Source organism: Rissa tridactyla, chromosome 1 (assembly GCF_028500815.1).
Source record: "Rissa tridactyla isolate bRisTri1 chromosome 1, bRisTri1.patW.cur.20221130, whole genome shotgun sequence".
Lineage (NCBI taxonomy): Eukaryota > Metazoa > Chordata > Aves > Charadriiformes > Laridae > Rissa > Rissa tridactyla.
Genome location: NC_071466.1, coordinates 8,120,582 through 8,147,936, shown reverse-complemented (window position 1 = coordinate 8,147,936; position 27,355 = coordinate 8,120,582). Strand labels below are relative to the sequence as shown.

General features: G+C 41.8%; 1 protein-coding gene across 1 annotated transcript in view; it reads left to right on the top strand.

Moving 5' to 3' along the window:
* FCHSD2 (FCH and double SH3 domains 2) overlaps positions 1–27,355 on the top strand; it is a 180,944-nt gene that overhangs the window by 29,397 nt on the left and 124,192 nt on the right. The window contains exon 3 of the mRNA XM_054188889.1: positions 4,689–4,734. Coding sequence (XP_054044864.1) covers positions 4,689–4,734 — 46 coding nt within the window. The remainder of the gene's footprint in view (positions 1–4,688; positions 4,735–27,355) is intronic.

The following is a 27,355-nucleotide window of genomic DNA, read 5'->3' as shown; positions in this document are numbered from 1 at the left end:
AATCCAGGCTCCGTAGAGCTGAGCACGTTTATTTTCTCATTTGCTGCTGCTCCTTGTTTTTGTTAGTGTAACAGTTGGGGACTCTCTTAGGTCAAGGTCAATTAAAACAGGTGCATTTCTTTACTCTAACATTTTTGGATCTTTCAGGTACGATACTCATTTGTACGTTTTCTGGTGCTTTTGCATAGTTGTATAAATTGTAAGGAATTTTTTTTTTTCATTAAAATTTCCAAACAATTTATCTGAATGTCCATAGCCAAAAAGTTGTATTAACACAATTGTACCAGTTTGCCACTTAATACATCTGTTTTTTGACCATTATCATGATCTTGCACAGGGATTCGTTCCAAATGCGATTCAAGCCCCTGCTTGGCTCATTGAATTTCTCAGCCTTTAAATGGAAATACATTCACCTATGCAAATTTAGTCCTTTCTTTTATTCAAGAGACCTGTACCTGAAGTGTCTGTTTACATTTTTGCATAGCTATCTAGATGTCGTTAAATTAGCTTTTTAATGCAGAGAGTAATTTGCTTTCTGATTTTCAAGGTGTCACTGTGTTCAAGTGTTTTCACTGTGCAAGCTGTGGCTTTCATCCTTAGATTTATATGACTTGACAAGTATAACATTTTTTTTATATAACACTAATGTATATTTTAATGTTAAGACATCATGGAAACGGGAGCTTTAGACATTTCCAGCCCAAGTGGACATCCACGTACCAGGTTGAGCCCGTCTGTTTCTCCTACTTTTCTATAGGAAAACTTGTTGAAGTATCATTCTTCACTCGCCCGACTCCTCAGTTCACATTGTTACGCTTATTGACAATGAAAAGTTCAAAATATACCCGAATATGTCATAGCATCTATTATCTTAAATTGATATGAGTAATTTAAATTCCCTAGCACTTGCTGGAATTCTTGTTTGTGAATTTGCACCAGTAAAAGTAGCATTGACAAAGCGGGGATGACAAGAAGCGTAGTTTACTTTTCTCTCCTCCCTTACGGTTCCACTGTTTCACAGAGCCCAAGGGAAAATTAGATCACGTAATCTAATTTCTTTAATACGGCAGATCATTAGGGTTCATCCAGATATTTTTCATCACGTGAATGCAGACCAAAGAATTTCTTTCCTCAGGAAACAAAGCGACCAGCTCAGCCTCGTGCTGCGCCTCGGAGCGTGTTACCCCGGGTCAGAAGGAGAAGATGTAGGTGGGCAAAGTCCTGCTACGCACCAGAAAGATCTCCACTCTCCTCCTCTTCAGATATTCTTACTAATTTTTAGTCTGAAGGAGAATTCTTTTCCGACCCCACATTTAGTCCTTATTGTCCTAATGACACCTAATCCTTTAGGAGTGACTCTTCTCCAACCCCGCTGCTCTGTTTTCCGGCAGACTTGGCCAATAGCTGACATGTCAAAGGAAGACAACCCATCTCTGAGGAGCTTCTCTAGCTGTTTGTGCTTGGGAAAGAACATTCCTTCGTAATCCCTCCAGGATTAGGTTCATTCTAGTCCTACGGAGCCGTCGGGCACAGAAGGGGCTGTAGGCAGCAGTGTGAGGAAATGCTGTGGGTGGCTGGCGTTGCCTCTTGCTGTTAAATCATGGATGTTGAAACCATTGGAATAACTTTCCCGAGTGTGACTTTTCCTTCGGCCTTGCAGCAGTTGTTCCCTAGTTGTACCCTTTTGAAGACTCTGGACGTGTAATAAAATAGTATTTCTTTTAAATGGCAGCTTCTTGTCCTGATGGTGAGCGTACATTATTACTTTTTAAATTATTTTTCTTTTTTTGGAGACTAAGTCAGGATTTTCCTACAATGTGAGGACTGTGGCAAGTATCACACTTACATGAAAAATGGTCTTAGCTTGATTATATACACCAAATATTGCTGAATTTCTTTGTATCTATTCTCACCCTCTTTTTAAACTGTCAAAGACTAAATGCTTTTGAACGATTTTTAGCAGGGCAAAGGGAATAAACATATCGCATGAATTAACGTTTGCAGGGTAGAGATGATATTTAGGAGTTACAGTCCAGAAACAAAAACTGAAATGCTTTTTTTGGCGTGCAATTCTGGTGTCTCTTGCACTTAGTTAATGGTTAATTTGAGAAAAAGATGTAACAGGAGATATTAATACATCCTAGTTTAAAGAAACTCTGAATAATTTCCTGCTTTTTTTGCAGACCCACGAACTCATTTCTTAAAAACTTTTCAGTAACAGTTAGAGAATGTTTTATTACCTTATGAAACTGTTTCCTTGTATGAATGAACTTCTAATTCTATCTTGAATGACATTAAGGTCAAGCTTTGCACATAAAATCAAGATACACAAGTGAAAAGTTTCCAGATTTTTCCCCCGTTAAGAAACTACGATGCATTTATTAGTCAGAATTATTTTTTTTTTTCTGGCTCAAAATAATTTTCTCCTGGGAAATTTGTCAACTTAGGTCTCGTATTTCGTCATGTTTTGTAATATATTTGTGGTTGTCATAAAAGGATTCCTGTATAAACTGTCCCGAGGTCGCAACCAGCTTTGTGTTTGCCTAATCCAGGGAAATGCAGTCCCAAAGCGGGAGGGAACACCAGCTTCGAGGATCGTGGCCGGCTGATCGTGCCGCTCTTGCAGCGCTTCCCATTTTCTTCGTTCACCAAAAAATAGATCAAACACAAATTTAAGTATTGTTTAAATTGAATTATGTGCCGGCTTGCCAACTTTTTTTTTTTTTTTTAAAAAACCCTGTTTAAAATACAGAACAAAATCTAAACCTACTCTAAAATGTTTCTAATTTATGGAGCTGCTACTGTACAATACATTTTCTTCATGCTGGAGCTTGCAGTCGTTCCAAGTCCAAGATTTCTGTTGGTTTTGCGAGTAAATTTGATTTGCATGGTATTTTGTAATTCTACGCTAGGGCCAGTTGAAGGCTTTTGTTTTTCTTCTCTAGTGTAAACCTTTCAACGTGGAAGGTTTTTAGGGGATATCTGAGGCTCCCAGCTTGTCACAATTACTGTTATGCAATTGGTTGAAGTGGAATTTGTTTTGTATGGGGGGGGGAAACACATGGTGAAATATCCATCTCCATATCCAGGTTTTGTATAAACTGAGTATCCTTAACATTTAGCTCTGATTATATGTTTTCAAATAAGATTAGCCGAGAATTGGAAAATAACTGCCTTTGCCTAAACTCTTCCCAGATCTACGTTTCAAAGACAGCTGCTTGTTTTCTTTTACCTTTTCAATATTGATAACGCATTTCCATTATTCCTAGTAGTTATTTCTGCAGTTATTTATACTTTTAAAAGAAAAGTGAGGTCTTTCAGAAGGATATTGTGGTTTTTAGATGTTGGCTAACCTGATGGGGTTATTGGACTTTAGAATAGGAGAACCTAAAAGAAATAGTTTTGTAATATTAGATATTGAATATTCAAGATTTGGAATATTGAAATGCCTTGAATGCTTTACAAAGTAGACTTATTTACAAGTGTCTCAGACGACTTTCCCTGTTCGTATAGAGGTGTCCCGTGCAGCCCTTTGTACCCACCTGAGCTCCACGAGGGGGGATTTGGGAAGATGGGATGTAATGATTGGAGTTGGAATATGGCCAGCCCGTCGGGGCGGTCATTAATCCGGAAAGAATTTTAAGCAATCGCGATGCGTTTTGACTTTTGTTTTGGATCGTGTTGGGGAGACCGAGCCCGTTTAACGCCCTCTCAGCATGTGGATGCTCTTCGGGGGTGAAATGGAGTAGACAGGAGTAGAAAGAGCCTGTTCAGAGCTCCTTTTCTGTGTGTTTATTGAGTTAACCTTATTATAGGATGTTCCTGAGGATTTTTTTAGGAACGTGTCACCATAATTATTGTGTAACTAATTTAAATGTAATTAGATTTTTCTTTTGCTGGTGGTGCAGCCTTAAGCTTAGTAGTTTATAGGATAACTTGAAGAAAATGACTCTGCTTTGGCTGTTGAAGGGATAAAGAGCTATTGAAGAAAGAGCCTTGACACTTCTAGGTCTTTCAACCTTCTTCCTCTTCCGATGTTGAAACCCTAAGTTTTAAAATACATTGAGATGGTACATCTTGAGCCCCCGCATGAGAGTACAGCGCTGATGTTAATGCGGAATGACGCGCTGTGATTTGCGCCATTTGAGTTAAGTGGGTCTAATGTGATACAGCTCCGTTAATGGGAAAATCAGGATATTGCTGTGGGACAGCCTGGGTTTAAAGAGAGGCGTTTAGTCTTGGGACGGCAACTCAGTCTGACGTGTTCAGTTGCTGCTGAGGAAACATGATTTTCCTTTTTCTTCAAAAAAAAAAAAAAAAAAATAGTAAGTTAGTTTGTCTAGGTGCCTAAAGGCAAATTCTCTTCTGTGCTCCCAAATTCTTCCCTAGGCTCTACCAGTGGAAAGCTGGTGAGCTTTTAACGAAGTAAACGGTATTTACACTGGTAGTCCTGGGAACTGAATTTGTCCAATAAAACTTGGAAATTTGAACACCACCTATGTGAAGGCCACATGCGCCAGTTGCTAGGCTACTGATACACAGTTGTCAAACAATTTCGCTTTTTTTCTTGCTCATTTAACTATAAAGACTGTCTGGCAGAAAATCCTTTTAAGTAAATTATTGAATTTATAGTGTTTTGCTGTATGTATTAATGGATTTTTTTTTTTTTTTTTTTCCCCCTCTTTCAGAGCGTTCAGTCAGAAAAGAGCTGCAATTGAGAAAGAATATGCACAGGTAGGTTCTGGAATAATTTTAATGTCTATGGAATTGTTCTTTTAAGGTAATTTATGCATGAGCAGATTTTCCGCAGTGTATGTTTTTTCATTTAGCCTTTCCTTACGTTGCTTATGATGAAAGTACCTGTTGAAATTCTGCATCGGGCAGTTCGGCCTCTGCAGGACTTAAGCTCATTCTGTGTTTTCATGGACGTTCGGACTTGAGGAAGTTCTTGGGTACAGAAAGCATTTTTAACATTTGTTTCAAATTGTTATGAAGTCAATCAACTCTGTAAGGTTTTCTCAGAAGTTAGTGTGAAACTTGAGTAAAATCAGGTCAATTAGAGGGAGAGGAAATGCGTTCTGGCATACTCAGTCCAAAATAAATTTACATTCACATTCTTCAGTGAGAGCAGCTTCCCATTCATCTGAAATAAAAGCAGCCAGATTTGGCTTCATGCTTGTGATAGGGAGTGGAATGAATTTTGATTTGTTTTTGAGAAAGGAAGGAGGATTGATTTTTTTTTTTTTTAATTTTTTTATTTTTCCCTTGTTCCAAAATTAGAAAGCATTTACTAAGGGGTGGCTGCCTGCTTAATTTACAGTAAAGGCTCTTGGAGCTGAAGTCCAAGTGCAACAGATTAAAAATACATTAATTTATTTTAAAATAGATTCAAGGTAAGGAAAGAAAGGGAGAGCTTGTGGAGCTCAATATACAATAAATAACAACTGGAGATGTGTCTGATGTTACAGTAGTTGATGTTGGGGCAGTGACAGAAGTGAAAAGTGAACACAGAAGCTGTCGCTGGGATGTTTCCAAGCGTAGTTTGGAGGTGGTTGTGTGTGGTGGATGTGGAAGCATCCTTTTAGTCATCACCCGTGTCACTGCATCACCCACAACGACCGTTTGCTGGGGGCCAGACTGTGCTGTCAGTTTATGAAAGAGGATTTCTGTATGCTTCGAAACGGCAATGTACGTGTTTTCTAGTCCTAGGTTTTCTGTGTGTGCTCTCAGCCTAAAACTTAGCTGAAAACAGGAAATGAAATGAAATTTGTACTGAATTTAACCCAAACTCTTGCAATGGTGCTAGAAGGGTCGGCAGTTACCGGTGCTCCGATTCTTTCATTGTACATGAATTTACATTAGCATACATTGATTACATCGGCAGTGGAGCTTGATTTGATTAAATATAGCAATTTTTCAATGACAGAATCGATGTATGTCTAATGAAACTTTGATTAAAGGTATGCATTCTTTATTGATTTTTGTAATGATATGGTAGAGAATTTAAGATCAATTCTTAATATGGTTATCCATTCTACGCTGGGAATGTGTTTTATATGCAGAGGCACTTGCAGCAGTTGCTGCATTTAGGGAACAGTCTTGATAAGTTGGAAAAATAATTACATGTGCAGATTCGGGAGCCTCGGTCTTAACAACTGAGGCTTTCAGATACTTGGATTTAGAAAAAACCCCAACTTTCCAGCAATACAGCTGCATCGTTTGGGATTCATTGAATGGCTGCTTACATGAATGAAGTCTTGTGGGATCGCTTCCTCGGTTTGCTGATAAGTGCACAGTTCAAGAACAATGTTGGATGTTTCTTCTCGGGCCTGTAAAAGGATTTCTGGTTTTGAACTGGTAATAAAATTTCCCATAAAGCCTTTTTGGTGAGAGAAATTGTAATGAAAATAAATGCGAAGTCATATTCATCCACAGCGGGAGATTCTTTTAAAACCAGTTATAAAGGGAATTGGAAATTCTCAGTAGTTAGTTTCTGAAGCGAGATTTCTAAATCTTTTCCCCGATTCCGTCCAAATGCCTTTTGTCACTTTAGGGAAGTTGGAATATTCTAGCTTATGACTTTTTTGGCAAGACAAAAATAAAAGTGGAAGGGTGGACAGTGAAAATAAGTTTCCCAGAACTCAATGCTTTGTTGGTTTAAAAAACGTGTATGGTGATGCTCTGCACTTGGGTGCCAGGCTTCTGTGCACAGAGTGCTTTTGTTTGGAGAAGGAGAACCTGGGAAATGCTCGTGAAACACCATGGGCTGGTGTTTATAATTTATCTCTAATTATGTGTGATGTATTACGGGATCTGGATGTCAATTGCCCCATGTCTAACTTTATCAAGGGAGTTGTTTTACGGAGTCTTTTCACCGTATTGTACCTGTTGGCATTGGAGTTTTTTCGAGTGGTTTTCCCCCTGTCCCCCTCCCCCCGCTTATTGTCTGCCTCCAGTGGGTTCTTTACTGGTTTTTCTAGGCTGTGCCGTGGTATAAATGGGAGACGTATCCGGCATATCAGCCCTAGGACTGCAATTCTGCAGTCTGCAGTTCTGCAGTCCTTCCCTCATCTGTTGTGAATACGCACTCAGCTATTTCACTTGTATTTTCCGTGCTGCATTATTTAATATACGCTTAAAGGCTTACCTTAATATTCAGAATTGAGAGTATAGAAAGGCTCTCATTTCCCATTGACGGTCTTCCTAGTAATAGCATTTAAATTGCAATTTTGTATTATTATATTAGCTATTCTCTTTGATTAATACGCTAGCTGAAATCGGTGGTTAAGAATACTCTCTTGTTGGGTGGAAGTAGAACTTGGTAAAAGTGTGTTTTTGCTGCTACGTAATAAAAAACTGTTTTACCTGGCATGTTAAATAGGTAAAATGGTATTTTGTTGGGGTCATAATTACATCCCTGCTGTACTTTTTAATATTATTTAACACTTTTAACTCAAGGGCGGTCTTTCACAGCCCGCGTCGCCTGCTGGGAACACACAGATGACCTTCCTCGTCGTGTTTTGTCATGCTTGGGTTTTGCTCCATATTTAGCTGTCATTGTTTTGCAGTAAAACGTGACTCTGGGCAATCAACATGCAAGTAACCTCCGAGAGCTCGAGCTGTGAAATGTGCCACTTGTTTCAGGGCATGCTAATTAGTTGTTAACTGTAATACCTTGACTGATGGCATTGATAATGTAGTAAAAAGGTAGGAAAGTCTGTTCTGTAAGCGACACGAGAGCTTTAAATATGAACTGAGGTGCAAGTAGGAGTTTCTGTTCAGATTTTTAAAAAAAAGGCACTAATTGGTGTGATGATTTTTTTTTTTCCCTGTTTTTTCTGGAGGTCAAATTAACATTGAGGAGATGCTCAGTGCAGATAGGTATCTTACCTGGCATTGGGAAAGAGTGGACAGGTCGCTCGGTGTTGATTGCTCCGTCACTATGGGAAACTTGAGACCTTTAAAACACTTTAAAGTGTGGAGAAACTAAAAGGGTAGTATGGTTTCTGTCCACCCATTCCTGTTGGCAGCTCTGAGTGAACTGGAAATGCATCCTTTGGTGGTGTTTATATCAATTATATTAATGGTATGAGCTTCAACAAGGCCAAGTGCCAGGTCCTGCACTTGGGCCACAACAACCCCATGCAGCACTACATGCTTGGGGCAGTGTGGCTGGAGAGCTGCCTGGCAGAAAAGGACCTGGGGGTTCTGATTGACAAGCGGCTGAACATGAACCAGCAGTGTGCCCAGGTGGCCAAGAGGGCCAATGCCATCCTGGCTTGCATTAGAAATAGCGTGACCAGCAGAAGGAGGGAGGTGATTGTCCCCCTTTACTCAGCACTGGTGAGGCCACACCTTGAGTATTGTGTCCAGTTCTGGGCACCTCAATACGAGAGAGACATCGAGGTGCTGGAGCGAGTGCAGAGGAGGGCAACGAAGCTGGTGAAGGGCCTGGAGAATAGATCTTATGAGGAGCGATGGAAGGAGCTGGGACTGTTTAGTTTGAGGAAGAGGAGGCTGAGGGGAGACCTCATCACTCTCTACAACTACTTGAAAGGACATTGTAGAGAGTTTGGTGCTGGTCTCTTCTCACAGGTCATTAGTGATAGAACAAGAGGGAATGGGTTCAAGCTGCAGCAGGGTAGGTTTAAGCTGGACATTAGGAAAAAATTCTTCCCAGAAAGAGTGGTCAGACACTGGAATAGGCTGCCCAGGGAGGTGGTGGAGTCACCATCCCTGGATGTGTTTAAGACTCGTTTAGATGTGGTGTTAGGGGATATGGTGTAAGGGAGAACTTTGTAGACTGGAGTTGATGGTTGGACTCGATGATCCCAAGGGTCTTTTCCAACCTGAAAGATTCTATGATTCTATAAGGACAATAATCAGGAGAGGAGCCTGAAAATAAGATGAAATGAATGCCAAAGCTGAAAACTTATTTTCTAGAAAATTGCAATATTCCAATAGCAATTTTTTTGTGTGTGTATATACATTATATATAAAGCACATATATAATAAATAAATATAATGTATAATTTATATGTCTAAATAATATTTATGGGCTGCAGTGCCTAAATCGTTGCATGATTTTTTATTTTATTTTATTTTTTCCTTACTGTGTTGCTTTTCCATTGTTCAAAATCAGAAGATAGAAGCTGTTTCTTTTACCATCTTCTGACAAGGATGCTAGGCTGCTTTACCTTTTAACAATTTTTCGATGGATTAAAATTCTAAGGGTGAAAATCAGAGATTTCCCCCCATGTCTTACTCATTTGTGCTGTGGCTAATGGTTTGGTTTTTTTTCTTTGCTGCTCTTTACCATGTAGTCTAACGCTTTGCGAATGTTACCTGATTTATCCTTTTACTGTGAAGCCTGGAAAGGTGATAGTATTTCCCTAATGAGGAATTAGAGAAATTGAGTGAATTTTAGCCAAAATAATATGGGTCGCTTTGACAGAATGGGAGCTAGGCCCCTGTTCTTTTGAATATTTGTTTGGTTTTTTTTTAAAAAAATTTTAAACAGAAGCCTTTGGCAATTAGTGCAATTTTTGCTTCAGCAATATCATTCCAATAATTTTTCTTCCTTTGCCTTGTAAAATGTTTTGAGGTTTTATAGAGGAGGAGCCCTGTGCGAGTATTTATTTGTAAAGCCCCTTTGCTGGCGCGTTAGGAAGAGGTACAGCGGGCTTTAGTGTGGATCACAGACAAGTTTCTTGCAAATCAAATTGCTCCCCTTGTAGTAAAAGTAGAATCTTTCAAGAAAGCAAAGTAAGGTGCTAGGTTAAGTAATTCTCTTTGGAAAATATATTGCTTTGTCGCAATGTTGCGGTATCGACTGTAAGAGCAGGAGGACGGACGACCCTATGCAGGAAGAGCAGCGTCCGTGCGGCTCGAGAGCTCATTTCAGCATCGAACGCGAGTCGCCCGCCTTGATTCAGAAATCCCACGTGGCAAAAGAACTGCAGCTTGGCAAACACAACCTTATGCCAGGTTTGGAATTTAAAAAAAAACGCAAAACAATAAAAAAATTCAGGGTGAAACGAAGTCTTCCCTCTGACTCAGCAGCAAGCTAACCCCTGGGGTGTCGGGGAAAGAAACTCGAGGTACCTGCCTTGAAAATCCAACAAGCCACTTACTATTAGTTCATTCCCTGTCGTCTGGACAGAATGGGGTGGGTTTTTTTTTTTTCAGCCCAAAGGATACAGAAGGTTACTGTGGCCTTAGGGAGAGCAGGAAGAGATTGTAGACTTTAAGGGTGGGTCCTTGACGTGGGGACAAACAAGAAGCAGCCGCAGGTTGGCTGGTCAGTGGCCTGTTTTGTTCACCGGTGAACTTAAAACTATTTCTTTCTTCCTTTGAGGATGATATTAGATTTACTGCTGCGGTACATCTCCCTCTGGAGTATTTCTGCGATATTTTAGTCGTTTGTCTCGTGTTTGCTTTATGGCTGAAAATGATGACTTCTGTAATCAAGCAGTAATTTAAAAAATACCTGTGAAATTAGCGTTTTTTGAGGGGGTGGGGAAGATGTATTTTTAAGATTTAGGCATACTTTATCTTCTGGGGAATGAAGAGCTTTGACTTCTGTAGTCCAGAGCTTGTGAGGAGGGGTTCAGTTGGTAATTAGCACAAGTACAGAAACTGTTTTTTTTTTTTTCTCAGGCTTATCTTTTGAAGAAACTTGGCTGCCATTCCCCGGTTTCTCTGCAGAGAAACTTCCGCTTGTAGTAAATGAGTAGACTACGTAGAAATTTCCGTCCTGGGCAGTGAGATGAATGGTGGCTATATCTGGATGTACTTGATAGCAGTTAATTTGAAAGACAGCAAATTGCTTTGAAATCCATCTATGTATTTATTGTATTTTCAAACTTTCTGTAGGAAACATTAAGAAAAATTCAGAGTGAAATCTTTTTCCATAAATGAGCTTCCTGCATGTCTGCAGGTGTTAGCTTTGTCCTTGCTGTCTATTTTAATAGACAGACAAAAAATTCTTTAAAAAAAAGCCCCTTAACTTCTGAATTTTCTCCATATAATTCTTTTCTTGAGATTTTCAGTATCTTTACTGTACTGTTTTAGATCTCTTTAGAAAGCCACATCCAGCTTGGCTCACGCTGGCTGTGTGACGTCAATCCTGGAGGCTTGAGATGGTCCATCTACATTACAAATATGTCAGGAGGGTTGAGGTAGTTTCATTCTGTTTTATCAATAATATTGCACAGCATTTTAATAATATTTCAGTGATTTTTTTTTTTAACCGAATATGAAACCTGCCAGCACCGGGGAGTGTTCTCCTCCCAAGCCAGAGCTGTGGCCTCACCATCGGAGCCTGAAGGGAGACATTCTGCATGGTGTTTATTCAGCTTCAGCTCTTTGCCATAGTGTCTGTGGGAATATGGAACCTCTTTGACTTAGGAGAGTTCAGCACAGGAGAGACACGGAGCTGTTGGAGTGGGGCCAGAGGAGGCCCCAGAGATGCTGGGAGGGCTGGAGCCCCTCTGCTGGGAGGACAGGCTGAGAGAGTTGGGGTCGTTCAGCCTGGAGAAGGGAAGGCTCCGGGGAGACCTTGGAGCTCCTTCCAGTCCCTCAGAGGGCTCCAGGAAAGCTGGGGAGGGACTCTGGATGAGGGAGGGGAGCCATGGGACGAGGGGGAAGGGTTTTATACTGCAAGAGAGGAGATTTAGATGAGATATTGGGAAGAAATTCTTGGCTGTGAGGGCGGTGAGCCCCTGGCCCAGGTTGCCCAGAGAAGCTGTGGCTGCCCCATCCCTGGAGGGGTTCAAGGCCAGGTTGGACGGGGCTTGGAGCGACCTGGTCTGGTGGGAGGTGTCCCTGCCCAGGGCAGGGGCTTGGAACTGGATGATCTTTCAGGTCCCTTCCAGCCCAAACCATTCTGTGATTCTTTACCTGTATAAAGGTAGCAGCTACTGAAATCTTAGAATCCAAGGTCTGAATTGAATTTTCCACCTTTCCCTTTGTAGGAATTTCTATGGGAAAAGTCAGTCATCCACATGCGACTATTTTTGGATGTTACTCTCTTAAGCCTTGTTGGCACAACTACTTGGGGGTGGGGGAAAAGCTGTATCCAAGAAACCTCCGGATCCAAATGCAAAAATGCCAGAGCCATTCAGGCCTATTCCTGCACTGAGTGATATTCCCTCGTGTGTACTTAGGGGCTGTGAGGCTCCTCTGTTTCTCCCGCTTTGGAATCTTGCTCTGGTTGTTCCCATCTGTCATAGAAAATCATGTCAGGCAGGTTTGCTTGTAAACATACTGTGTTATTTTCTGTAGGCTTCTTCCTGCCTTGTGAATAAAAATATGAAAAACTGAGCAGGTTTCTGGGAGGGGAAAAAAAAAAAGTGGAAAGAATATGCTCTTTTATTAACCCTAGAAACTAGGGAGGATGTACAGCTGTCACAAGTAGCTGGTGCTTTATGGGAAATGGTGTCTTTGGTTGACATCCACGTCACCACTGGCATTGAACTGTAGGACAACCTATGGGAGTTCTCGTTCTCCACCTCCCAGCTCCAGCGGTCCTGCCTGTGGGCATCTCTTACTCCTAGAATCACAGAATCGTCAAGGTTGGAAGGGACCTTTCGGATCATCAAGTCATCAACCCAACACTGCCAAACCCACCACTACCCCATGTCCCTCAGCACCACATCTGCCTGGCTTTTAAATCCCTCCAGGGATTGCGATTCCACCACTGCCCTGGGCAGCCTGGTCCAGTGCTCAATAACCTCAATAAACCCTGTCTAAATGTTTGCTTGTTGTTAGTTTTGCTCATTTTTCTTGTTTTGGAGTAATTAATTTCTTTTAAAGAGCTAGAGGGAATTGTTGCATATCTTTGAGACCTCCTCTGCTTACACAACTTAGGTTAAAATCCCCACCTTCCAGCCCAAGAATTCAATGATCTTTTGTCTAAATGAAAGTGTCTTTATAGTCTGTTTATAGTTTCCTTGCTGTATGCTTTCATTTTCTGTTCAAAAAATAACCTTATAATGCAAGAACCTTCTCATTTTTTTACTTTCTGGAGGTGTCCTGCAATTAGTAATAGCTCCCAAAACCTTTTCTGGAAAACAGTTTCTTTCAACTATCCTCTTGGCAAAATAAGTTTTCTTTATTCTATGTCATAGAATCATAGAATCATAGTGTTGGAAGGGACCTCTGGAGACCATCCAGTCCAACCCCCTGCCAGAGCAGGGTCACCCGGAACAGGTGGCACAGGAACGCGTCCAGGCGGGTTTGGAATGTCTCCAGAGATGGAGACTCCCCCACCTCTCTGGGCAGCCTGTGCCAGGGCTCTGCCACCCTCACAGGAAAGAAGTTCCTCCTCATGTTGAGATGGAACTTCCTATGCTCAAGTTTGTGCCCATTACCTCTTGTCCTGTCACTGGGCACCACTGAGAAGAGCCTGGCCCCATCCTCCTGACACCCCCCCTTTCAGTATTTATAAGTGTTAATGAGATCCCCCTCAGCCATCTTTTTTCCAGACTGAAAGACCCAAGTCCCTCAGCCTTTCTTCATCAGAGAGGTGTTCCAGTCCCCTCAGCATCTTGGTAGCTCTCTGCTGCACCCTCAATGTCATCCTTTAGTTTATGATATTTCTTCTGGATAATCCATGGTGATCTCTAAAAGAACTTTGGATTCCTTCAGTTAAGGTGCAAAACCAAGAGGAAAACCTGTTTTCCAACCTGGATTATGAGAAATATATATTTATTCTTGAGCAATCAGTCTAAGCGTCTTTACTCCTTGCCGTTTTTCCTGAAAAATCTCATAATTGGTGTGGAATGTGCGTATGCACACGATTTCAGATACACCTGGAGCCCGGAATGTTTTGTTGGTTAAATCTCAGCTCGACAGATGTCGCGTTTTTCAGGAGCGGATCCGTACCGCTTCCTGGGCACTGCCCGATGTGGACATCATACATATTGATGACCAGGTTGGGTCCGTTAAGCCACGATGCTGCATAATACAGCAAGAGAACTTACTGGTTCCAGAAAGAAAACACCTGCTTGGTGCTACCTTTGTACTATATTTTCCTACAGTCGGACACCATTCAAAGCACCAGGATATCAATAAGAGGTTGAAGAAAATGAAGTGTAAGACTTAGTAGCTATTCAGGCCATTCTTTCCAACAAAGCATGGAGAATCAGTGGCCGTGAATGCTACAAAGACGTGATCTGCTCCATTTCATAAATGGTTAAGAACACTATTGTGAATTTTAGAATAACTTGTAGAGACAAGTTTGACAAATCAGGTGTTATAATGGGATTATTGATACTATTCTGCACTTGTCACAGTTCAGCCTCTTAGTGCACATTTCCCTTTTTGCCGCGGAACAAGAAGCTCTTTAGAATTCTCTATATTAAATGTCCGTTTAACATTTAATATAATATACTTGGCGTGGAACAAAGACTACGGGTCTGTGTGTGACATTCCAAACAATATTATCGGTGACCTTCTCTTTTTATGTAGATTTTGCATTCAATCGTTTGTGTACTTTTTCTTCTCCAAGAAACACATGTCAGCACTTAAAGCGGGGAGGGGGAAAAAGTCAGGTATCTGCTTTAGGTCTTGTCTCGCTGACTGTTGTGTTAGAGACAAATTAAAATGCCTTATACTGAAATAGTTGTCCATTTTAAAAAGAATTTTAAAAGGCAGCCTTTTAAAAATGCTAAGCTATCTGCTACAGCTTTTATGGAATTCTTTAGGTTAAAATAATATTTCTCTAAGAACAGAGGTGGACTGTCAGCTTCTATTTTCAGTGAAAACATCTAGTTCTTTATAAAGGCGTTGCTAAGCTTAGAATTACGCTATTTCTACAAAGAAAGCCCTTCATAAAGAAACTACATTTTTTACTGAACTGATGCAAGCGCATTTCTCTTAGCCTGCTTTTAGCTGTTATTTTTCTTTCCAATTACTGCGCTCATAAGCATCCACTGCCTGGAATTTTGAAACCTGTAAGTGCTCTACTTTCAGATGAAAAACTTTGTTCTTAAAAACTGTTCATTTTTACTTGGTCTTTCAGTTTTCCTGAACCAGGCAGTGTATCTTTCAGCCTGCGGAGTTATCTGTGAGCTGCTTCTGTGGCACCACTGGTTTCTCTACTGGAGGCGGAGTGTGTTTGGGTGGGTTTTTTATTTCTAACTGCATCAGCATTTCAGCTTTTTTCTAACACATTCAATCCGAACGGTCATCCTTCCCAATATCTGCTTTTCTCTTTCCTGTGTTTTAAGAGGGCAGGCTAGTCCCATGTCGGTGCTTTAAAAATAAACCAAGTGGAAACTTTGGGCCTCCAAAGTAGTAGCAATACCAGCGCTGAGTCACAAGCCCGCACTGGTCTTTTCCACCTCTATTTGTGTTCCTTTTTCATGCATGTCTTTTCACGTATCTTGTCCTGGGCATACAAGAGGAAGGCTCTGCTTTATTTCCTAGCTTTCCATACCAGTATGCCTTATACACATCACATAGAATCATGGAATGAATGGTTTGGGTTGGAAGGGACCTTAAAGATCATCCAGTTCCAACCCCCTGCCCTGGGCAGGGACACCTCCCACTAGACCAGGTTGCTCCAAGCCCCGTCCAACCTGGCCTTGAACCCCTCCAGGGATGGGGCAGCCACAGCTTCTCTGGGCAACCTGGGCCAGGGGCTCACCACCCTCACAGCTGAGAATTTTGTCTTTATATCTAGTCTGAATCTCTCCTCTTTTCACTGTAAAACCCTTCCCCCTTGTCCCATGGCTCACCTCCCTCATCCAGAGTCCCTCCCCAGCTTTCCTGGAGCCCCTTGAGGGACTGGAAGGGGCTCCAAGGTCTCCGCGGAGCCTTCTCTTCTCCAGGCTGAACCTCCCCAACTCTCTCAGCCCGTCCTCCCAGCAGAGGGGCTCCAGCCCTCCCAGCATCTCCGGGGCCTCCTCTGGCCCCGCTCCAACAGCTCCGTGTCTCTCCTGTGCTGAGGCCCCAGAGCTGGAGGCAGCACTGCAGGGGGGTCTCCCCCGAGCGGAGCAGTGGGGCAGAATCCCCCCCCTCGCCCTGCTGCCCACGCTGCTGGGGATGCAGCCCAGGCTGTGGGGGGGTTTCTGGGCTGCCAGCGCATGGTGCCGGCTCATGTTGAGCTTCTCGTCCAGCAATACCTCCAAGTCCTTCTCCTCAGGGCTGCTCTCCATCCGTTTTCCTCCCAGCCTGATTTGTGCCTGGGATTGCCGTGACCCAGGTGCAGGACCGTGCACTTGGCCTGCTTGAACTTGTGTGAACCTGATATTCACACAGGCTTACCTCTCCAGCCTGTCCAGGTGCCTCTGGATGGCATCCCTTCCCTCCACCATGTTGATCACGCGACATGGCTTGGTGTCATCGGCAAACTTGCTGATATATTAATCTCGGAGTTATTTATGTCTAGCTTTATGTCTCCTCCTTAATACAAATACTTTGTACCTGTTCCTTTTAAACTTTAGAAACAACTTGAGAGTGGGGAGCGGGATACACTTACGCAATATTTCAGAACCTGAAAAACTACCACTAAGGTGAGGCATGTAGTCTACACTAAAAGAGCCCACTTCCTATTCATATTTTTGGTATATTTTTTGGGGAAAAAAAAAAAAAGAAAAAGATTATTCCAACCGTATTTTAATGGCCATTTGTTTCATCCTAGTTCTCTTGACCTTCCTTACCTTGAACAAAAACCAGTTGTAACATCCAAGGGGATGGATGGCAGGAGAAACACTCCAGTGTGTCTGGGGTGCAGCAGGAGAGGAGATGGCTGAAGTGGGGAAAGACAAGGGTCAGTGAACCAGAAAATGTGTTGGAACAAGGTGTCTGGGCCAGGTACGTAGTGAGTGCACTCTTGAGGAAAAACTGGGATGGAGAGGAGGTGGCGGTGGAAGGTTATAGGTTCATAGGTCAGGAATGAAGGTGTCCCTACTGCAGTAAGTTGTCCCTTTTTCAGTCACAGTTACGACTGCCTCTTCCTTTACTGGGACCGTTGGCTGAGTAACTGAGCTCTGTTTCTCCTCTTAATTTTAGAATCAGGATAATTTTGTGTGGAAGAGATTCCTGGAGGTTATCTGGTCCAACTTCTGGTCAAAGCTTGGCTAACTTTAAAGTTCAGTGATGTTACTTCAGTCCTCATGTCTTTACGTTTGGAAAACCTTGAGGCATGGAGATTCCCAAACCTCTGTGGGATTTTTCTAGCATTCAACAGCCCTGGTGAAAAACGTGTCTTCATTCTCACGGTTGTTTGATCGCCCAGGTCCTACCCGAGCCACTTCGTTGGCCGTTTGCCCTCCACCTTTTTCACAGTCCCCTGGTAATGGCTGTGCCCTTCCTTTCCCCGCTTTGTTCTCTTCCTGCCCTTGTTCTCGGCTTTCGGGCTGGGATCATTTCCATGGGGGTGGGAAATGCATCCTGGTTTGCAAACCGCGGCTGGTGATATCTGTGCAGAGATCTCCCAGTTGTCAATAAGCTTATAAATGCTCTCATTGGGGGTTGGGATTATTTATCCCCAAAGCTTTAAGGTAAAAAGGCAAATATTTGGTGGATGAGCATCACTTGTCATCCCTTCCTCATATTTTCTACCACAGTGTAGGCAAGTCAAAAGCCATTTGGCTTTTAGGTTGTTTTTTGGCTTCTACTTGCATTTACACGCTTTCTCAGCCCCGCATTTGTTCTGGATCCATCAATTAAAAAAAAAAAATAAAATCTTTTGTATTTTAACATAACACTGCTTCTTTACCTAACGAGCACGTTCTCTGTTACAATCAAAAGGCCATAATTTAGGCAAAACAAGCAGTCGCTGAAGTGCCTGAGAATGGTACTCTGGAGAGTGTAATTAAAATGAAAATGTTTGTTTTAAAAAAATAATCCATGCAGAAATAAAGGTATGTAGAGCTTCCTTCTTTGTTTTCTCCTGAAGTTCAGCTCGTTAATTCGGCTGATTAATTCTTCTGCAATTCAACTAGTTCAGCGGGTTTATAAATGTTAGGTAGACAAGGGTAATTTATAAGAGTTGTTATTCCTTTCTTCTATGGGAGTTAAAGAAATGTTTGACTGCACCTTCTGCACAGTAACTAGTGTTTTTGGACCGTGTCTGTGTGACTCTATGTATTTTAAATAGGGATATTTCTGAGAAATTACTGTTTTTGTATTTCTCAGTTCATGTTACCTTAATTTTCCCGAGGATAATGTCTCCATTACTTAAAAAAAAAAAAAAAAAAAAAAAAAAAAAAAAAAAAAAGCTGATTTAACTCACCGTGCAACTAGTTAAAATACATAAATTTGTATGTTTGAACATGCTTCTACAGGAACCGCCTCTCATCTTTTCTGTTCTAGAACAGTCCCTGACCCCAGAGATCCACATTTTACGCTTGACACTTAGCAGTTTGTGAGATGGATGTAAGGTAAACTGGGCAGACCTTCTTGGCTACTAAAATTGTTTGTCTTAGACCGAGGATTACTTTAAAGGGTACAGTAGATGTGTTCTTCACTATTTTTAAAAACTATACTCCCTTCTTCCCCTTTGCAGCCTTGGAAGTTACGCTTTCAGACCTGGACAAACTAGAACGTGTTGACAGCTAAAAAAAAACACAGAGAGAGAATGTTTAAGTCAAATCTACCATAAATGATTATTCAGAATAAGCCCCTACATACACAGTAGTTGACTTGTTCAGCTTCGTACAGATAAAAGGCCTTTTATCAGCCCGTCCTGCCCGCTCTCCCCAGCCAGAGGAGGGAGAAAGGAAACGTTAAGGTTACTCAGGCCAGCGCAGGAGAGGAATCCAAATGGCAGCTGCAAAGCAATAAAAGATGTGCAGCTAATCTGGCAAATACGTATAGAGAATCACAGAATGGTTTGGGTCGGAAGAGACCTTAAAGATCATCTAGTTCCACCCCCCTGCCCTGGGCAGGGACACCTCCCACTAGACCAGGTTGCTCAAAGCCCCGTCCAACCTGGCCTTGAACCCCTCCAGGGATGGGGCAGCCACAGCTTCTCTGGGCAACCTGGGCCAGTGCCTCACCATCCTCACAGTAAAGAATTTCTTCCTAATATCCAATCTAAATCTCCCCTCCTTCAGTTTGAAGCCGTTACCCCGTCTCCTGTCATTACACTCCCTGATCCAGAGTCCCTCCCCATCCTTCCTGTAGGCCCCCTTTAGGGACTGGAAGGCCACTAGAAGGTCTTCCCGGAGTCTTCTCTTCCCCAGGCTGAACATAGGCACTCGCTTCCCTATGATCTAGGCAAGTGAGTGCAGGCTGCTGTTTGTATGGCTTTGGGAAATATATAATATAAATATACTTACAAATATAAAAGTAAATGGCTGGGATGTTTCTCGCGCATGTTATGGAGGTGAGACTTATTCTTCACGTTCACGCCAGAGCTACAACTGTGCATTCCTCTCATTGCCTTGCCTGCTTTATCATAAAGACATGCTATATTGATAAACGGTAGATAAGAAACGTTTACATCTTATTCTTTGCCAGTAATACCTAAGCTTTCCTTTAAAAATAAGTTGGTTTGCCCATATTTAAAAGAACTGCTGCAAAACATGAATAAAAAGTAGGTATCACGTCATCTTTTAGATCTTAGGGGATTATTTCTGATTATTTCCAAATGACTGTTCTTCAAACATTAATTATTACATATTTTCAGGTCTGGGTGGCCAGCAGGGAAACTCGGCCCAGCTGGGTCATTCTCTTACACATTGTTTTACAAGATATAAATAACAGTATCTTAAAAGTTTGGTGGTCGGATTTTTTGTCAGTGCAGTGCCAAAGACCTCAGTTTAGAACTGTTGGGCTTTTTTTGTAAATATAATTAAAATAGTGTTTTGGGGTTGTTTTTTCTTTAATAAAATCCAACACTGATGAGGGAGCATGCTAAGCAGCCGGATTCTAGAAAAAATACGTGGCTTGGTATACAATCGTATAGGTGATGTTCTCCAGTTGTTTGCTGTTTTGTCGCCATCACTGAAATAATAATAATAAACCAAAAACGCTTAAAGCGTTGGCTAAAGCATTCAGTGAAATTTCAACGTAAGCCAACACTTGTTTGCTACTTAAGTGAAAGGTTTTTAACCAAATTATGGATTTTGGGGCCAACAAATCTGACAGAACTTATTTACCTCAGCTGCAAAAAAATTGGGATCGCCGTAAGCACGTGCTTGAAGTACGATATTGAGTTGAAGCCAAAATGGGGAAGAAATTTGTGTTATGCCGTCCGTTCTAATTACATAAAATTCATGTAAGCAAACGAATCGCCTAATTACAAGTGTGAAATAATGAAAACATACTGTGGTTCAGTCTCTTGCAGTTTCAATAAAAATGGCGTGGTGGTTATTTTCTGAATCTCTGAAACTATTGCGACTTAGCTTCGTTTAGTTGTGTTCATTAGTTTGTATCCCATTAGGTGCAGCAGTGTACTTGAGAAACTGGATAATCGTTTTTCAGTATATTCCATGACAAACAAAACTAGTCTGTGCAATAAGCTGTATATTGGGAGGTTTCCGTGTATATTAAATTATCTCTGTATTTCTGTTATGTTGAGCAAACATTTTAAGGTACAGATTGACTGGGAGGTTAGTGATATCGTCATCATCATCACCAAACAGGGATGTCATGCATGAAGTGGAAAACGAGTGTAAGTATAGTGCAGGAACAAACCCTTAACGTTGATTTGCATTTTAATTTCTCTGTGTAAACCGTTCCTTTCAGTCACCAAAACTGTTTTGATGATTGCATACACTTATTCCTCCTTTCCATTTTTTATTTTTTTAACGTTATTCTCTATTTTCTGCTTGACAGATAGTCTTACTGCTGTTCATTTCACTAGCAATATCCTGGATACATGCCGTTTAAAGGGTAGTTTGTCATATTTTCAACAAGAATAAAAGCATATTTCATACTGCTTGCGAACAGAAACTAATTGAGTAGGAGGAAGCCTGCAGACTTCTGAAAAAAAAAAAAAAAAATCTCAGCACTGGTTTTCTTAGCTCTGATTGTGTAAAAATGTGGCTCAAAGCTTTTTTTACCTTCAAAAACCATAAAGAGGTAATTTTTTTAAAAAAAAACAACAACAAACCCAAACAAACTAGGAAGGGGTGGTTACATTTTTTTGAGATGTGAAATTTGTGAGCTACCAGGTTTCCTGGATTTCTTTCTGGTCAGGATGCCAAGTACATCTGTGTTTGCTTTTTGATTGTCTATCCAAATAGGCTAGCGAGAAATTTGCATTTTTCCTATCAAATTATTTTTCTTCTGTTTATAGTAGCGTCTTGAAAGACGTTTTCTGTCTGGTCTTGGTTTTCTGTTTTTGTTTTTCCTGGTCATTTCTGTTCACTTAAGGTAGAGCGAGGCATCTGTATGAATGCCCTCCAGTAAATGTGGTTGGGAGTGGGATTTGACAGTAGGATTACTTTTTCGGTGTGTTCATAAAGGTGTCTCCTGGCTAAGAAGAAACATACACTATCTCCCTTTTTAAAAAGAACTTTCAAATATGCAGCTACAATCAGGTGTAATGATGGTACAATTTTTTACTTAACTTTATTTATAAGAATATCTGATTAAAATTGAGGAGGAAAAGCAAAATTTGGGGTTGATGTGCGTGTTTTTAGGCCTTTGGCTTTGAGAACGTGCTGTAAATATGCACGTGCTGCTGGTAGATGGATAGAAAAACATAAAGAAGAAAGCTGAACAAATTCATCCAGGTTGTAGAGGGCTATGACAGAACATGGATGAAGCCAGAGTGGTGTATATTCCTGTAGAACTAAGCTAAATCTTCCATAGAGAGGGTCATATGTCGTAGAATCCTAGAATGGTTTGGGTTGGGAGGGATGTTAAAGATCATCCAGTTCCAACCCCCTGCCCTGGGCAGGGACACCTCCCACCCGACCAGGTCGCTCCAAGCCCCGTCCAACCTGGCCTTGAACCCCTCCAGGGATGGGGCAGCCACAGCTTCTCTGGGCAATATGTAAAAAGAATGACTAAACAGCAGTTTTTTTGAAAGATCATTGTTCACCTCTGCTCTTACATCTCAAGTCTGAGAAGTGAAGATACCCTACAACAAATCCTGCCATGTTCTCCTACAGTTTTCTTTGCCACCAAGCTCACCACCACGACCGACTTGTCAGTTGTTCCTCCCAGTCGGGAACAAAAAGTTTTGTCCCAAATGATGGCAAAGGGAAGGTTCTCAAAGGGACATGAGGATCAAAGATTGAAAGTTCCTTTAAACACGACTTTCCATTTTGGTCCATCGTGTTGTGTGCTTTTGTTTAAAAGACATGGCATCAGCATGAAGATCTCTGTTCATCAGCTAGGTGATGCTTGCTCCCTCTTAAAAAGGGTTGTGTAGCGATAGAAAGAGCTGAAATCTATCAAAATGTTTATTTCTGATAGATCTTGTATCTCCTCCATTTAAAAGCAAAATGCCCCTCATAACAACCTTGCCAGCAACAAAAAAGGCTCAGAAAAGTTGAATCTAGGTGCAGACAGGTTCTGGAAAGTCTCATGCAGAAGGCTTTTGGATGAAGACACCACCACGAGTTTTTAGAAATATCTTTAAGAAATACCAAGACATTGCAAAACATACAGCCTGTCACCTTTTTTCACAGAGGTGTGCCTCTTGCCCCGGGGTTATTCAGGGAATCTGTTGCCGTGTGAGATCTGCCCTCTTCCCTTTTTTAAGTTACAAAACCAAAGTGGTGTTTCTTGATGGGAACCAGAAGGTCTCATCCGGGACATTAGTGTGATGGCTCAACCAGCTTTCCTTGGGAAGAGGGATTTAGGGATCACTTTACAGCCTTACCTAGTAAGAGTTGCACCAAACAGGCGGAATCCTGCTTTGCAAAAACTGGGTTTTACTAATGTTGATGGCTCACTCCTATAAAGGTAGATTTTTACATAGAAAAGGAACAAAAAATATACGGCATCTTGATTATCTGCAGTAAAAATACATCTCCTTTTCCTCTAACTAGGAAAGAAACTAAGATTCTTAACGTCAAAGATGATTTAATTTCTTTTGTAGCAATAATTACATAGCAAATAAAAGTAAGAATTGTGGTTTTGGGGGATTATTTTTGCTTGTTTTCTTAACAGTAGGGCTTTTTTAATGATGGTAGCCGTGGGCTATCTCCTCTCCCATCCCCTTCTTTCACTCTAAACATCATCAGGAGTTGTTTGTTACATGGCCACTTTATAGGAGTTATTTCTGGGAATATAAAAGTACATTTCTGGTGTTTTATAGGTTGCTGTTAGGACTGAGATTGGACCAGATGATCTCCAAAGGTCCCTTCCAACCTCAACCATTCTGTCATTCTCTGATTTTATTTCTAAGCGATTAAAATATTAGGAATTAGTGGGAGATGTCCCTGCCCATGGCAGGGGGCTTGGAACTAGCTGATCTTTAAGGTCCCTTCCAACCCGAGCCATTCTGTGATTCTATGAATTTAATAGTCAAAGAAATGAGTTGTGTAATATTCTTTCAATAACTCTTTCAAGTAGCTGAACATATTTTAAGGTTTGAATCAAGGTTCTGCCTCATACGGTTTGTGCAGATGTGTCTATACTGGCTATTTGGGTACATACGTAGCTTCAAGAAATGAGGAAATATGTTTTTCATGTTTTGAAACTTACTTTGTAGAATTAGGAAGCTGACAAGCTGCGATTGCACAGAACATGCCCAGAAGTTTGGTGAGACTCTGGCCCAGGTTGCCCAGAGAGGTGGGCGATGCCCCATCCCTGGAAACATTCCAGGCCAGATTGGATGGGGTTCTGAGCAACCTGGTCTAGTTGAAGATGCTCCTGCCCATGGCAGGGGGTTGGACTAGATGGGCTTTAAAGGTCCCTTCCCACCCAAACCATTTCATGATTCTATGTTTCTAAGTCGGCATGGACTGTAAGCTTTGTTGTTCTATTAAAGAGTAGATTTAAATACATCTAGTGAAGGCTTGGGGAGTTCAGCTGCCCTTTTAGCTTTCCTGGAAATTCTTGAAAATAATACAAAATAGAAGTATTAAATGGAATTGGATAGATCCTACCTGTTTAACTTCCTGTACAACAATGAAATGTGTTTTCCCGTAGCTTGCAGAGCTTTAAAAATTTGGTCCCCTTCTTTTATTTTATTTTTTTTTTTAATAAATGAATTCTGCTGGTACTGTGCTATCTCTAGATAAGCATTTTTGCCCTGCATCAGCAGTGCAAGACTTCTTTCACAACGAAGGTATTTTTGCAGGTGTAAAAATTAGGGGGGGAGAAGGGAGGGCAAAGGTCTTTAAATGATTTTCTGAAGGCAAAACTTACAGCTGCTGGCGTATCTGAGGTCTTCATTAACACTGCAGAATTCATTTCTGCCATTAACACCCTTATTTTTGACATGGTCTTTATACATTGCGTCACCTGGCGCTCGTGCAGTGCACTTCAGCGAGGTCTTCAATCGCAGAGGAGCGTCGCCCGATTCGGTTCTTGCAGCAAGCTCCAGAGAGAAATAAAAAGGTTTGATTGCAAGAAGAAATCATGGTGCTTAACTAGCTCTTCTGATACGTGCAGACTGCTTTGTAAAACCTAGAGTAAAGATGAGCATTTCGGTTCCTTCTCTTCCAGCCTTTTGTTTCTCTTGAGATGTTTTTTTTTTCTATGACTGATGGTGGCGGCAAAACTGACAAAGCAAAGCCCTCTTTGATTGCCCATTTGAACATCTGTGAAGGACGGGACAATAATGGCATCAGCCAGCATGATAGAGAAAGCATAAATTTTATGAGCATATTTTTTTCTACATTTCAGTAAAAAAACAAATTATATCTTCTTGTTCTTCTCTCTAACACTCCAAGTGGTGAAAAACGTTTGGATCAGTTGCTGTTATCCTTCTATGCTTGAGCTTCTTTCTGTTTAGGCTGTCTCCATTAGTGCCTCTCCTCCAGGTCATGCTTGAAAATACATCTATTCTGCACTTGTTCTGATGGATTTGGCTGCCTGCATTTTCAGAAATCTTCCCCATGTGATCTGCGTTGTCCACTGAATCTTCATAGCTCTCAGTTTTTTGGGGGTTGTCACTGATGATCGCTGGAACCGAGCTATGTGAAAACAAGCACATAATTCCATGGGGTGAAGCGAGTCATTGGGTCTACTGGGGCTGATGTCTGGGGACCGCATCAGGATGCGTAGTATGGCAAGACCTTCCCAACTCACCGTTTCCATCAGTGTCCTCTGCGTGTGAGCCACATCGTATGTTCCTGGTATGAGGGACAATCTATGTGTCATGGCTGTTGGACAGGTTGTGTGTGAAGGAGGCCACACTAAACAGGGCTGGGGAATCCTGTAGGTGTTTACGCTGTGGTCAAGATGTTTCAGCATCCAGGAAAGCTGATGAAATCAAAATAGCAGAAGCAAAATGTGTTGATCATCTAATCAGTAGCAGCATTGCCTAAGTACAAGGCAGTATTTCTGCCTCCTGTCAAGTTCTTCTTCTCAATGCTTTACTATAGATGTTCCAGCTCACAGCCCTCCTCAACTAGTATTATTGCATGACGTTGAAAATTTGCCACCTGCCGGTTTTGGCAGCTGTATGCTGCCTGTCTCTGCTCTACGTGACGTGCACATCGTGCCTGTTTCCCCTAGCACTGATTCACCAACCTTCCAAAGCAACTTAACGTGAAATCCCTGATATCCTTCATGTATCCTTCCTTCTGGAGCGGCACGGATGTCCTTCAGTTTCTTCCAAAAGATGGAAGACGTTAGGACAAGTCTTGAAGAAAACCTCTATGAGATAACATGGAGAACCTCATGGCCACGTCAGTCAAGCTGGCAGGGAGGCAGTGGGCTTTGGGCTTGTTTACTTTAGATTTCTGCCTGTGTTACCAGTCTTACCATAATTTTATTTTAAGGTGTCTAGGATGTATGTCATGGTCCATGTGACAGTTTTTGGTTAGTCTTGACATCCAGCCAATGTAAGATATTTTAGTTTGCCATTTTTCCCCCTTGAAATTTGAAGTGGATTTCTTTCTTTCTTGTGATTTTACTTCTGCATTAAATGAGGTTTGTTTGGCAGGAACTAGTGAGGTTACAGCACCTTCTGTTGTTGATGCCGCCTGGCTAATGTATGCCTTGAACCTTACTTCTGCTAGTTTCATCTGGTGTTTTCAATGTTTAGAGAATGAAAAAACAGTTAATTTCTATCGATTGACACCATGTTGGTTATGATTCCATAAATCGACATCATAGTCCTGTCCCTTCAGTTGCCTGGTTTCCTAGGAGAGTCCAAGCTCTCCGAGTCATTCCCGATGTGGCCGATGATAATGCATTTTTGCCATCCTCATTCTTTTCTTCCTCTTCTCTGTATCTTGGAGGTGGGGAGAGGGAAAGCTCACAGCAGCACCCAGACTTCTGAGACGGTGCTCCATCTATTCCTGCAGTGTTAGCAATAATCTGTGTTATGTGCTTCCTTCCCATCTTAAGTCCTATCACTGTTGCTTTTTTTAATTTGGGTTGGGGTTTGGGTTTTTTTTTTGACTAGTAATAGAATCATAGAATGTGTTGGGTTGGAAGGGACCTTTAAAGGCCATCTAGTCCAACCCCCCTGCAGTGAGCAGGGACATCTTCAACTAGACCAGGTTGCTCAGAGCCTCATCAAGCCTGGCCTTGAATGTCTCCAGGGATGGGGCCTCCACCACCTCTCTGGGCAACCTGGGCCAGTGTCTCACCACCCTCAGTGTAAAGAACTTCTCCCTAATGTCTGATCTAAACCGGCCCTTCTCTGGTTTAAAGCCATTGCCCCTCGTCCTGTCGCTCCATGCCCTCGCAAACAGCCCCTCCCCAGCTTTCTTGTAGGCCCCCTTCAGGGACTGGAATGCCGCTATAAGGTCTTCCCGGAGCCTTCTGTTCTTCAGGCTGAACAACCCCAAGTCTCTCAGCCTGTCTTCATAGGAGAGGTGCTCCAGCCCTTTGATCATCCTCGTGGCCCTCCTCTGGCCCCGCTCCAACAGCTCCGTGTCCTTCTTGTGCTGAGGGCTCCAGAGCTGGACAGGGTACTCCAGGTGGGGTCTCATGAGAGCAGAGCAGAGCGGGAGAATCACCTATCTTGATGTTTTTCGATAACCCTTGATGTTTTTCATGAACCTATCTGTTATGACACCAAGATCTTGACCCTGCATGGAAATGGTCTGCCTAGCAAACTGGGTTTTTCCTTGTTTGCATCTCTTTACATTTATTTGTATTGAATTTCATTTCCATTTTGTTACACCGTGACTCAATCTCATGAAAATCCTTTTCCAGTTCTTGATACCAAGCCGTTAACTTTACTGCTCTGAATAACTGTTGTCAGCAGATGTTAGCTCTTTGCTCCTCACCTTCCGCAGGCCATTTATAACCCTGTGTA